The 12019-nt window shown below is 35.5% G+C and overlaps 1 protein-coding gene across 1 annotated transcript; it reads right to left on the minus strand.

Moving 5' to 3' along the window:
• Positions 1–1080: 1080 nt before the first annotated feature.
• LOC116264651 (uncharacterized) lies at positions 1081–10477 on the minus strand. The gene is made up of 10 exons (XM_031644985.2): positions 10182–10477; positions 10007–10068; positions 9067–9210; positions 7412–7522; positions 7077–7278; positions 5219–5277; positions 3786–3844; positions 3465–3690; positions 2088–2196; positions 1081–1761 (listed from the first exon to the last, which is right to left on the minus strand). The coding sequence occupies exons 1-10, from the start codon at positions 10390–10392 to the stop codon at positions 1499–1501; spliced, it is 1446 nt and encodes a 481-aa protein (XP_031500845.1). The 5' UTR covers positions 10393–10477; the 3' UTR covers positions 1081–1498.
• Positions 10478–12019: the final 1542 nt, after the last annotated feature.

Raw genomic sequence — 12019 nt, forward strand, 5'->3', positions numbered from 1 at the left:
AGATTAATTTTCATATATATATATATATACACGGCTTAGTTATATATTTCGAGAATAAAACGGAAAAAAAGGTAAATTTTTAAAAAATAAATAAACAATCTTGATAATTATATAAAAATAAAGTAAATGAAATTTTTTTAAAAAAAACATTGAAAAATTTGCAAAGGCTCGGTCATTCATCACAAAAGTATGAGTTCGGATAGGGCAAAGATAATACCATGATTTTAGTAATATGAAAAGCTTATATATATTTGATTTCAAAAAATAAAATAAGATAACAAAATTCATACTCGTAACTCATCACATGATTCACAGCATTAAGTCAAATCGGCAGGTTTTAAAGCATCGAACCTAAGCAAGAGGGCAACGAGAAAATGTGGCCTCTATGATTTTGCCCAAAATCACCGCCACGCCCGCAGGGCTTTATCGAATGTGACGAGGTCACAGTGAGTGAAAATGCTCTGAAATTATTAGTTCAAGTTTAACATATATAAAAAATTTGAAAAATTCAATTTTTGTTCATGTTAAAATTTTGAAACTATTAGTTCGGCTCCCGAAACAAAAAAAATTCTAGCTCCACCCCATTGCCAGCCTTACCATATTTGTTTTCCGAAATCCAAGTTTTGAACAAACCCACAGTCCATTGTTTAGCTATCCTGGATCCATTTTCAGTTAGACAAAACCCGGCCTATGTTGTAGTTTTGCACCGTTAAGTTGCATAACGAACCAGCTTCTCGTAATGTCCCAAGCACCTCAAACAATTCAAAACTCACTTAGAGAATCAATTCATTTTTTCTGGTTCCATTGAAAATTCCAACAAAAAAAGCCCACACGAGGGGTATTGCTTTTTTCGTTAGTGGCTCTGTTTTTTTTGAGTCCCACTAAAAGAAAAAAAAAATTGTCATCTTAAATGTGTTTCACATTGTTGATTATTTCACCTTTTGAAGGATGTTTGGTGAGAGGAATATTGTGTTTCTAGAACATATTCTTCAAACATATGATTCAAAAACAACACTTTCTTGTTCCAGTAAACAGGATGTGATTATACAAGTTCTAAAATCCAACAGAAGAATGTTGGACATAATCACATCATATCCCCTCTTGTTTTTTTCTCTTAATAGTACATTTTACATCACAAACTTGCAACTATGTCAAATAGTCATTCAAGCTTGTGGTGAACTTGGATTGAACCAGAGGTGATAAACTGGTCCTAAATCCTGTGCACCTTTTCGCACGATCTGCTACAACACCTAAGAGTTTTCTCAACCATCCCTTTCAATTCATAACCAAATACAATTCATACATATTTTCAAGGACAAGAACTTTCGCTTCCATAAGTAATGACATTCACCGTAGTCATTTTCCACGGGTTTTAATCTATCTTGTTCTATGAATGCATTAGATTTCTATAACAGAGAAATTTTGTAAGACAGGAACTGCATAATGAAAAAGACTGTATCGACACTTGAATTCACTCGGCTTTGACACCTCCGCCACATCAATGGAATGGAGCTGGTACACCTTGTCTCTTGTTTACAATTGCCATAACCTGGTATCTGGTGCCCATGCCGATCGGTGTCTGCTCCTCAGGTCCTTCCCAGAATGGAGCTTCACCATCACCAACAAGCCTCCAGTACCCTGTCCTTAGAGCATCCACTTGTTCTTCCGTGCAGTTCTGCAACAGGGCTTCTACCCGGAAATTTATGCCAAGAGAACCCAAGAACTGAGATTGAGAAATTGGACCGTGAACGGACACATTCTCTGCATCACATAAATGGCAAAGGAGAAACTTAAAAAGTCTGGTTTCAAAAGAGCCAAAACCTAATCATACTAAAGTTAATTGGTTGAACAGAAAGGCTGCAACAGTTTCAATCATGGGAGTATTACGGTCTTAAAGCACATTAATGAATTGGGCAAATTCTTGCGTACATAATTTGAATAATTATTTAGATGAATCAAATCTTCTGGATTCACCCGAAAATCTAACTTCAGAACCCAAGTCATGGAACTGAAACAATTGCATTGCCTTAATCATGTTAAATGTTCACAAATAATGGGGCACAATTAACTTTAAGAAATAGCAGAACCTGATGCTTCTTCAGCGGAGTGTTTGATAGAAGGGAAATCAACATAAGCACTCAGGTCAGCAGATCCAGGTTCTTCAAGCACATCCACAAACTTATGCTTCCGGATGGCCTGTTCATGCAGCAAATAAGAAGTTTCAAACTGAACCAACATGGCAAATCCGTACGAAAAATGTGAAACAACGATTCAGAACAAGCACGTATATTGGTACCCATTTTTAATATACACACGTAGATTATATTTGGTGCTATTGTTCGTACATACAATCTGCTAAGATCTCACAATTCAAGTTGTTTTTACCTGATCTGCTCACCTAGATTTTAACATCATCGACATATATATCAATTCTTTATTGGTGGTTTTTCTTAATCAACCAATCTTTTTCCTTAGTCCACAAAATTAGATGCGCTTCCTATCATTGACTTTGTTGCTAAAAAAACCTTCACACACCAATTCTGGTGATTCAAAAGTCTATCTCAACTAAACCAACCATATAAATCACATCTAGAGGTTTTGATTTGCCAAAAAATAAAAAATGAAATAGAAGAAAAGCAAACCAAGTTCACTGGGACAGCAGAAACATCAGGTGTAGAAGGGACACATGTTCTCTCTCTCTCTCTCTCTCTCCCCCCCCCCATTTGGTGAGCCTTGTTGGGTACTAATTAAAGACATTGTTTTGCTGGGGAAAATCTCAGAAATCAATAGATAAAAAATGTATACAAAATAATATAACATTTTATCAAATTAATTGTCTACTAATTTTATTACAAGGATATTGTTAAAAGAAATACTAGCTGTCCAGCATGACCTTTGGTTGGTCTTAACATTTATAGAAGCATTATCAAGGTGGGCACAGAAACAACTCTCTGTAGCAATCATTTGGTTGGTCTGACCATCCCTTAGAAAAATAAATTTCAAGTGTTTTTTTCATTGTAAGTACGCAACTGATCTTCAATTTTCATCAGCAGCGCAAACATTAATACAAGAACCATTCTATTTGGATTTATACGTAGTATTTTACAGCCGGAACATTTTTTGCCTCAAAGACCCTTTGTAGTTTCCCAACGTAATCCAATAAACAGGGTGTTTGGATGACACCCCAAAACCATGTTTTTGGAGTGTTTGGAAGCCAACAAAACAGGGTTTTTAGAAAAAACTAGTTTTGACAAAACCTGGTTTTGTAAAAGGGAGTGAAAAACCTGATTCACGCTTGTTATTCATAAAAACCAGGTTTTGAGTGTGTCACCCAAACAAATAAACCAAGTTTTCAAAATTCAACTTGGTTTCCAAAAACCAAGCTTTCACAAAACTGGGTTAGATCAGGGTGTTATCAAAACGACCAGCTCTTCAACAAAGCAGAGTAAATAAAGCATATATACCTGTAAGCTGTCAGAGACAAGTTGATTCTGACCATAATCAATTATTAATGCCCCACCACCATCAGATCCTATTCTTTTTGCAATAGCATGACTTAATTCCATTGCTTTAGGGCAAATTTCAACATGTTCCAACTTTTCCCTTTCTTCTGCAGAAGCCCACATGAATCGCTTTTTCAAGTAAAGCATGGTAGCAGCTGTAGGAGATGGTGACAAAACAAAACGAAACCTATCCAGGTACAATTAAAAAGTCAGCACACAGACATTGCTTTTCCTATGTTAATATAAACATACCAGGCAATGATACTAGATCAGAAGACATACTCCTTAGTTGAATCTTCTGCAACATCAATCATTTTCTCACACCAGCCCTGCGGAACTTTCTGAAAAATTAAATGAAAAGACTTATAATGGCAAATTTGAGAACAACCTTATATATATATATATACACATTCCCCTTGCACTAAAAAATTGGCATAAGGTGGTGGTGGGGGGGGGGGTCCAGCAAGGTCCCACTGGGCGTCGCCAGAGCTGCCCAGGGGAGGCGACAGCCTCTCACTGCAGAACTCCACAGGCAACAGGCAGGGGAGGCCAGTGGAGATCCATCGTACCCCTTACGCCCAAAAATTGGGTTAAGGGCAGACTTGCTCTCTCTATGGTAGGTTTTTTTTCTTTCTTTTTTCGTCTTTGACTAACAATTTCTTAATTTTGGTAAGAGGTCTTTGTCCCTTCGTTTTTCCTTAGGTTTTTTTCTTTTGATTTTCTTTTTCTAAATTTACATGATTCCTTAAATCTCTTTGTTGTAATGGATCTCATGGTGATAGAAAAGGAACTGATCGCTTTGGACATCCGCTAATTGCTTTGCAGAAGCAGCTTTCTTTATTATTACAAGGAAAAAAAACATTCTTATTCACATGCTCACTTGAAACTACCAAAAGGTTTTTTCAGTTGGTAGCCAAGTTGAAATATGCTTATGCTTTGCAAAAGCAATTTACTGACATATTTTGTTTTGATTTGATCTTTTTTGTTTATTTCGTTGGTCAACTATTAGTTTCTCATTTTTTCTGTTCAGCGCCTAAGGAGGGAGTTTATTTGCCATGCCCTTGTCATCTTGTTCCTGTTAGATACTTTAACGCTAAATACAGTTCCCGCCATGAATGATTTAATTGAATAGGTGGCCATCAGGCAAGATGTTAGCTAGGAGCCTTATAAAAGTTAGACCCACTTTGGGCCATTAATAGTTGGGTCAATTTATTTATTTTATTGTATAGTCGGTAGCAAGCCGCTATCCAGCAGACAGCGCAAATCAAGGTCCATCGTATGATCCAAGAAAGACAAAAGAGAAAGTGATATATAAACAACATTGGTAATTCAGAGTTGAGCATCTTTTGCAGTCATGAAGTTTGAAAGTTTTTATATTTCTCTTCCTCCCTTCTACCCACAGGAAAAGGCGATGGAAATTCAACTTCACGTTGAGGCAAAGGATATCCTCAGTGGGTTTCGAACTTGTGATATCACATCAACTTGGTTACATCCACAAGTTACCTCTACCATACTGGCAGAGTGTTGGTCCCACATGTTGTATCCCTAATAGGAGAATGCAAAAAAGTTATATTCCATCCTACAGCCATATAACATGATTTATTGTTTGTAGTTTATACATCTAAAAGTAAGAGAATAAGCCAATTATGTTACAAAGAGGATCAAAGAGGAGAAGACTGAAGAATAAAGTTAAGATGAAATAGATGTACACAAACCTGAAACTGATGTACTGGAAGTGCATCATAAAATTCATGAGCCATGATGATCGTTGGCACTGAAAAGAAAAAGGAAAAAATAAAGATGAGACCATGATTGAAAAGCTGAAAAGTAACATACTTCAAGAAACTTCACAAGTTAGATACAAAACAAATCATATGCAACAAACTGCTATATAAATAAGCAGGAAAGAGACCAAATCTTTATCAGAAAAAATAGAACTTGATGGTTTTAACTTCCCAAATTATTATTTGGAGAAAATCACCAGCAAAAAGAAAAAAGGTAAACTTAGCTACAATCCCTCCCATTCATTTTGTTCTAAAAGAATTCCATTTCTTTGTGTTAAAACAAGATTGAGCTACTAATTTCCTGAAAAATTAAGGAAAAAAAACTCAAAAAAGTTCTTCCACAAATTTGAAAGAATTAGAACACAAGAGCAGGAAACACTATTACTAAATGCATAGCCTTTTATTTCCAAGAATAAAATCTTTAACCATTTCCAAACCAGTAGCAAAGCTGCAAAGGAATTGATGAACTCGCAACTATCATCTCAAGATCCAAGAACATAAAAGCATTATCCTGTCATGTATTACTTAAGAAATCTGACCAACATGCAGAAGATGCATCTATAAGTTGCTCCTTCTGTGTTTCTTGTTAACCTTGTCATAACATTTTGCACATGAACATTGTAAAATGGGAAAGGAAACCCATTTAGGCAATCACGAGGAACTCTGTCAAGGATTATTTTTACGTAGAATTAGAATTTCGGTATCACTATAGTATAGTGATAGTTTTAAACATTTCTCTATTTATCCTTTTTTGCTATGTTTGTTTGACAAAAGCACCAGAGACCTTATAAAAAGCACATTGTAATTCAGAGTTGCATCACATTATTGTTATATATTCCAAAATTTCCACAAAGGTCTAGCACACTCTCTCCACTCCCCTACTCCAAAGCTTGGCTCCTCCATTTGACAACTGGAAATCTATAAAAGAAACAATGTGAATCCTTCATCATAAACCGCACAAATATGTCCACAAAGAGCATGACAAACAAACAGGTGAAACCAGAAAACATACATAGATTGTAAGAGGACCAGCCATATTTTGCAAAAAATTCAAGAAGGTGAAGTATTGGTAACTTTTCAAAATTTTTGAACCATGCAAACCAAGTACGATGAAAGCAGCAAACAATCCTTTTGTAAACTAAGGTAGTTCACAAGATCACGTGACCAAGGAAGTTTGTCGGCAATTGCCAACTATTCTTTCTTAATCCTTCTAAGATTACAAGATGTAAATTTCAATGCCCACCTTATTAATATAAAGCTCGAATTCTCTTGGTCACCATTTCAAAGGTCACCAATTTAACTCAAATTCAACATTTTCACTTAAAGAGATGCATTCAAAAAATCTAATTTTGCAACTTGGTACAAATGCATAGATTAGTAGTTCCATGTGCACTATAGATGTGACAATGACTTTGTAGAACGTTTATGGTTCAAAAGGGAGGAAAATCCCTAAAAGGAAACTTTTTTGCTGTGAGATAAACAATACAAAAAGTTGAACCTGAAAAATGAAAGCCCACAAATAAGCATATCAAAAGCACAAAAAAAAAAGCATGTAGCTTGGTTACATAGCATATGGCATGGCAAGCACAAAAAATTGGCATCATCACAAAATATACCAAGCAAGTTTTTGTTGTCTTAGGCCTTCTTCAAAACAAACAGTTGGTGGAAAGTAAACAGCTACTGATGCATGTTATTCAAGCAAACCAACGTTATTCTATGCTGAAAATACTTCTTACAGATTATGTCATGCAGAATAGAGAAGTGAAGAAAGAAGACTCCATGCCCATACATCCAAGTGGAACCTGCTCCAAAGCAGCATGCCAAGATACAGTAGCTCCAGACAACATGCTTAGGGTCTGCTTGCTACCACTTCCAGGGACCTCCTCATCCACACACTTTAGTGTACTATGCTGAATTTTCTGAAGTGCAGGGCTGCATTCAACCATGTGTATATCCAATGATCGTTTGAATTTATCAAATTTTGATGTGCCCTGCAGTAAAACCACATACTTTGAGCCTGAAAAATTAAAGTAACAATGACAAAAGCAAGTACAAAATAATCATTGATGGAAGTGTCTTTAAAATCTAAACAAAGTAGAAGAAAATGAAGGCATGAGATGGTACACGGAGAAGATCTGCCATGAGAGTTCCACGTCCAGGACCAAGTTCAATAAGGTTCACTTTCTCTGGTTGGCCCATCTGTTCCCAAAGGCATACACTCCATACGCCAATCATCTACATCAAAAGTCTCACTAATAAATTTTCAGGAGTTCCACTAACAAGTTCTAATTCACACATGTCAAAACCAGGACACCAATCCATCCAGTCTCCTAGTAGGACAATACAATAATCACATTTACGATTTCTACATATCTGACCACTATGTCACATTTCGTGTTTTAATTACAAAAAAGGGGAAAAAACCGGAAGTAGAACTATCAGTAATGATTCCCATTTCACCCAGAACTACCAAGACAAAACCTTTCCCTCTATTAAACAAACCATTCCATTGTTATACACTAGAGCTTTGTCAGTTACTAATATGATCATTAACTGGCAAATTTGACATTCATTCTAGAAGAAGCAAACATAAATTTATAAATCCAAAATACATAGAAACTAATACTCTGCCAAAAATTTAAAAAAAAATGTAAATAAGAAAATTTACTCATACTATGAAAAGTACAACATAATTTATGATATTAATATTCCCATCAGTCTGGGTGAACTTCGATATTCCAAAGAATCGACAAGTAAACTAAGTTAGGTAAACTTAGATGCACTACAAGCCAACTTTAAGTCTATGACTTAAGTCATTGAGAAGGTACTTATAAACAATGAGCATGAGAATTAGCAAATACCTCTGATCATTAGAGGATGACTATTATCTTCTACATGATATTGTGGTTATATTATTTTTCTTAAAGATGAACATTTCATCTGTGATTCTGTAGTAAATTCATTCCATGATTGCAACTGAGTCAACTGACCTATAACAGCAAACTGATATGTATAAACTTTGAAGTTTGAACCATTTCATTGAAGCGAAAAAGACAAATTTAAATTTCAAACCAACTTAATTGACAGAAAAGACAATTAAAATCAACATTGTCAGCCAACTCTACCATGGCTTGTGGTCATCATGTCATTCTGTAGGCTTTGATTCTGCATTCAAACATTAAGAGATTTTACGAATTTCAGTAGGATGAGGACAAAGAGTTGAAACAAGCTCCTCATCTCAATTCATTCCGAGGGAGGCAAAGTTTTTAGATGATTAACTCAGAAGAGCCAGAAGAAAAATTAAATAAAACAAAATAAGTACCATATTCCATTGCATTTTATGCCCAGACTGTAAAGTCAATTTTCAATGCAAAAGAGTGAAAACCAAAGCTGATTTTGAGTAAAAAATTAATGTTTCAAGTCTCAAATAACAGCAACAATGGTTGTGACTTCATGATACAGCATACCAAGGCAACAGAGATTCTGTTTGTGAAATAAGAACAAATGTTTCAGCAAAAGCTCTCAATGAGTTTCAAAATCAGACTTTTCTCCAGTAAGAAAAGTGTCAGTTCCTTGTTTACGTGATACCCAAAAGTACATAGAAACCATAAGACAGTGTCTAATATATTCATGTCCGACTTTGTAGAATAAAACCATTGTCCTTTAATCAAAACAAAAGCTGATCAAACTAACAATACTCAAACCTAGGAAGCTCAACAATCACTTATAAGTCATAAGTTGAAAACAAAAATGATTGGATAATATTTGCACTACTATACCTCCCCGAACATCTGGCTGACTTCAGGTGAAGTAATAAAGTCCCCTGCTGCACCAAAGACATCGCGATTTATGTAGAAGCCAGCAGTAGGATTAGTCAAGACCTCTTCCATATACTCAGCAACTGAGATAGGACCCCCACGGAACTACACAGGATTGTCAAACATTCAGTTGCATAGATAAAAGAGAAAAGGTGGGGAATCACCAATGCATCAAAAACATAAATAAAGCATCATGGCAACATCTTACTGCAAAACATGATAATGAATGCTAATCACCATATAAATCAAAACCTATTTTCAATAAAGGGGTGTAAAATTTAACAAATTGGTTTTCTTTCTTCAAACTCATCCGATTTATTTATAAGGAACCCAGGAATCCAACCATGCCTGATTCAGAATGACATACCAATCCCAGACATTCGCACTTTAATTCAGTCTATCCTTTTGTTAATTTGATCACGATTAGCAGCTTACAATAGTTTACGGCTTTACTCCAAACAAACCAGTTATGTTACTCACACGCACTTGTACGGTATTCTTTTCAAGTAACTAATCTTTCTCTTTTTAAGGTATTTGTGTAGTTCCACTAGGAAGAAAAAAGTAATTATGTTCCACAAAGTTTAAGCTTAAAATACTACTTCCGAGTTCTTAAGGTAGGGGTGAATTTCTCGACAGTTATAAGGCAGGAATGAACATGTAAATGGGGCACAAGGTGCCCTTGGCAAAAAGTGGCCGTCATTCAGCTAACAGGCATTCAACAGCGTATAGAATGATAATTAGTTAAGATGACAAGACACGAAGGACCAAAACCTACAATAATCAATTTCTCATTTCTAAAAGGAAACCCCTCCAGTCGAAAAGAGAAAACAAGATGCTCGACGAACTCTTGAAAAAGAAAAACGAAGTACCACTAGAAAACAAGTACACACAATTTTCAGACCTTGATGATGCTCTTCAGATGCTTAACTAGGGGAGGATCCGTGGAGGGCTTGTGGAAATGCTCTGCAAATTAAAATCCAAACATGAAGCGACAGAAGAACTAAAAAAGATCTCCGTCGACCACAAAGAAGCAAATTTTCAATAAAAGGCAATTTCATAGCGGTTCTAGAGATGACCAGGCGGATTGCATAATCCAGAGCGATCAACCGAGATCTTCCTGGCATTAAGAGACGGCGGCTCCTTCTCTTCCTTGCCATCGTTTGGACGCAAGTTCTCGACGGAAGGGTCGGAGGAAAGGGAGGCGGAGGCGTTCCGGAGGAGCGAAGAAACTCGAGAAGAGGGACTGCGAAGCCGAAGCAGAGGGGTAAGGCACCGCCTAAGCATCATTCTCTCGATCTTCGGAGCCCTCCTGCGCCACTCGGTGCTCCACTCGAACGAAGCTCGTTTTACTTCTACACACAGAAATTTTAATTTTCGAGCAAACGTATTCGCATTGTTTATGGGTTTTCAGATTAACCTTTACCGCTGTATCACATTTTTATCTTGACAAATAAAACAATGAAATTTAGTGTAAAATAAAATTTAAGCATGCAATTAAATTTTTCTTTTTGATTGTTCAAGTTAACTAGTGTTTGTTTATTTCGTGTTTTTCAGGCTTTTACATAGTTCGAGCTAAATAATCTCAAAAGGGTCTTTTTACAAAATTGCAGAAAAAACACACAATATTGCAGTTTTTTCTAATTATTCTAAAACCTTGTACTTAAGAATTCATTCTGTGTGTTGAAGCAACTTCAATGAGAAAGATTTTTTCCATTCATTTTTTTTAAGAAATATATTTCTAAAAATATATTTTCAATTCCACATTTTCAGGCTATCAAACGGCCTTTAAAAGAGCTGTGATTAGTTACAAGTCAAGCATCCGGATCTCATGCATTGAGTCGGTCTCTCAATAGGCTAAAGACTTGTTACTACTCCTCATAGGCGCGCGTGACGGCTTGAAATAGGCCTTTTTCAAATGTGATCTTTATGTTGAAGAATCTAAGAGAATAAAATTATAAAAAATATGTATACGTATTATACATATATACTACACACATATATAACTAAATGATAAAAATGTAGAAGCATTACTCACAAAGCACACATAGAGAGAGAGAGAGAGAGTCCTGAGCGACAAGGGCGCCTCCAATATATGAATTTGAATACAAATATATGAACATCCTTAAAAAATACAGATGGTTAAAATTACATCTGAATAGAATGCGATTAATTGACATCCCTTTTATACCCTTTATCCATATGATTTTAAAATTTTTTGCTTACTTTTTAAATTAATGTAAATTTATTTTTTAAGTTAAACAATAAAATAAAGAAACAATAATAATAAGTAAACATAGAACTATGTCAATTGATGGTTTACAGGACGGCAGATATGAATTTACTTTTCAATTTGAATTGGATTTGGATGTGATGCCTACATATGATGAGTATGCAAACTGCATTTCTATGGTTTGCACGATTTTTGAATAGCGGTTTCTTTTTTGCAATATTATTGGCACCCATTTCTCTTTTTTTTTTTTTTTTGATGCCGCTTATCTATAATTCCAACGGATGAAAATATCTTTGGAAGACCCTTCAAGGCAGAATCCAGTCACCACTGTTGTTGTTGTGCGTTGGCTCATATGACGTCTAGGTCATCATAAAGTGTCACCATTACATATATATATATATATATATATATATATATATATATATATGGTTTATTTATTACATTTATTTTATTAAAATTCATTGACCAAACCAAGGTATCCCTTGATTTCCCATCCCCTTAAGCTAGCATTAAACACAAAATCCTACTGGGATGCAAGCGATGGAGAAGCCAAAGGACCTCTCTCCACCTGGCTAGCGTGTTGGGATCTAAGACCTTGAAGAAGATCGAGTTAAATGAGTGTTTAGCATAAACTGACAAAGGTTTTTGTAACTTCATCTTGCCTCTACATATCAAAGGTAGAAA

Source organism: Nymphaea colorata, chromosome 11 (genome assembly GCF_008831285.2).
Source record: "Nymphaea colorata isolate Beijing-Zhang1983 chromosome 11, ASM883128v2, whole genome shotgun sequence".
Lineage (NCBI taxonomy): Eukaryota > Viridiplantae > Streptophyta > Magnoliopsida > Nymphaeales > Nymphaeaceae > Nymphaea > Nymphaea colorata.

Excerpts from the sequence above, each read along its gene's own strand:
- LOC116264651 (XM_031644985.2), bottom strand. The coding sequence starts at position 10,392 with ATGATGCTTAGGCGGTGCCTTACCCCTCTGCTTCGGCTTCGCAGTCCC. Across the intron at positions 10,069-10,181 it reads TGGATTATGCAATCCGCCTG|AGCATTTCCACAAGCCCTCC; the intron begins GTCATCTCTAGA and ends TTTAATTTGCAG. Across the intron at positions 2,197-3,464 it reads TTGTCTCTGACAGCTTACAG|GCCATCCGGAAGCATAAGTT; the intron begins GTATATATGCTT and ends CTGCATGAACAG.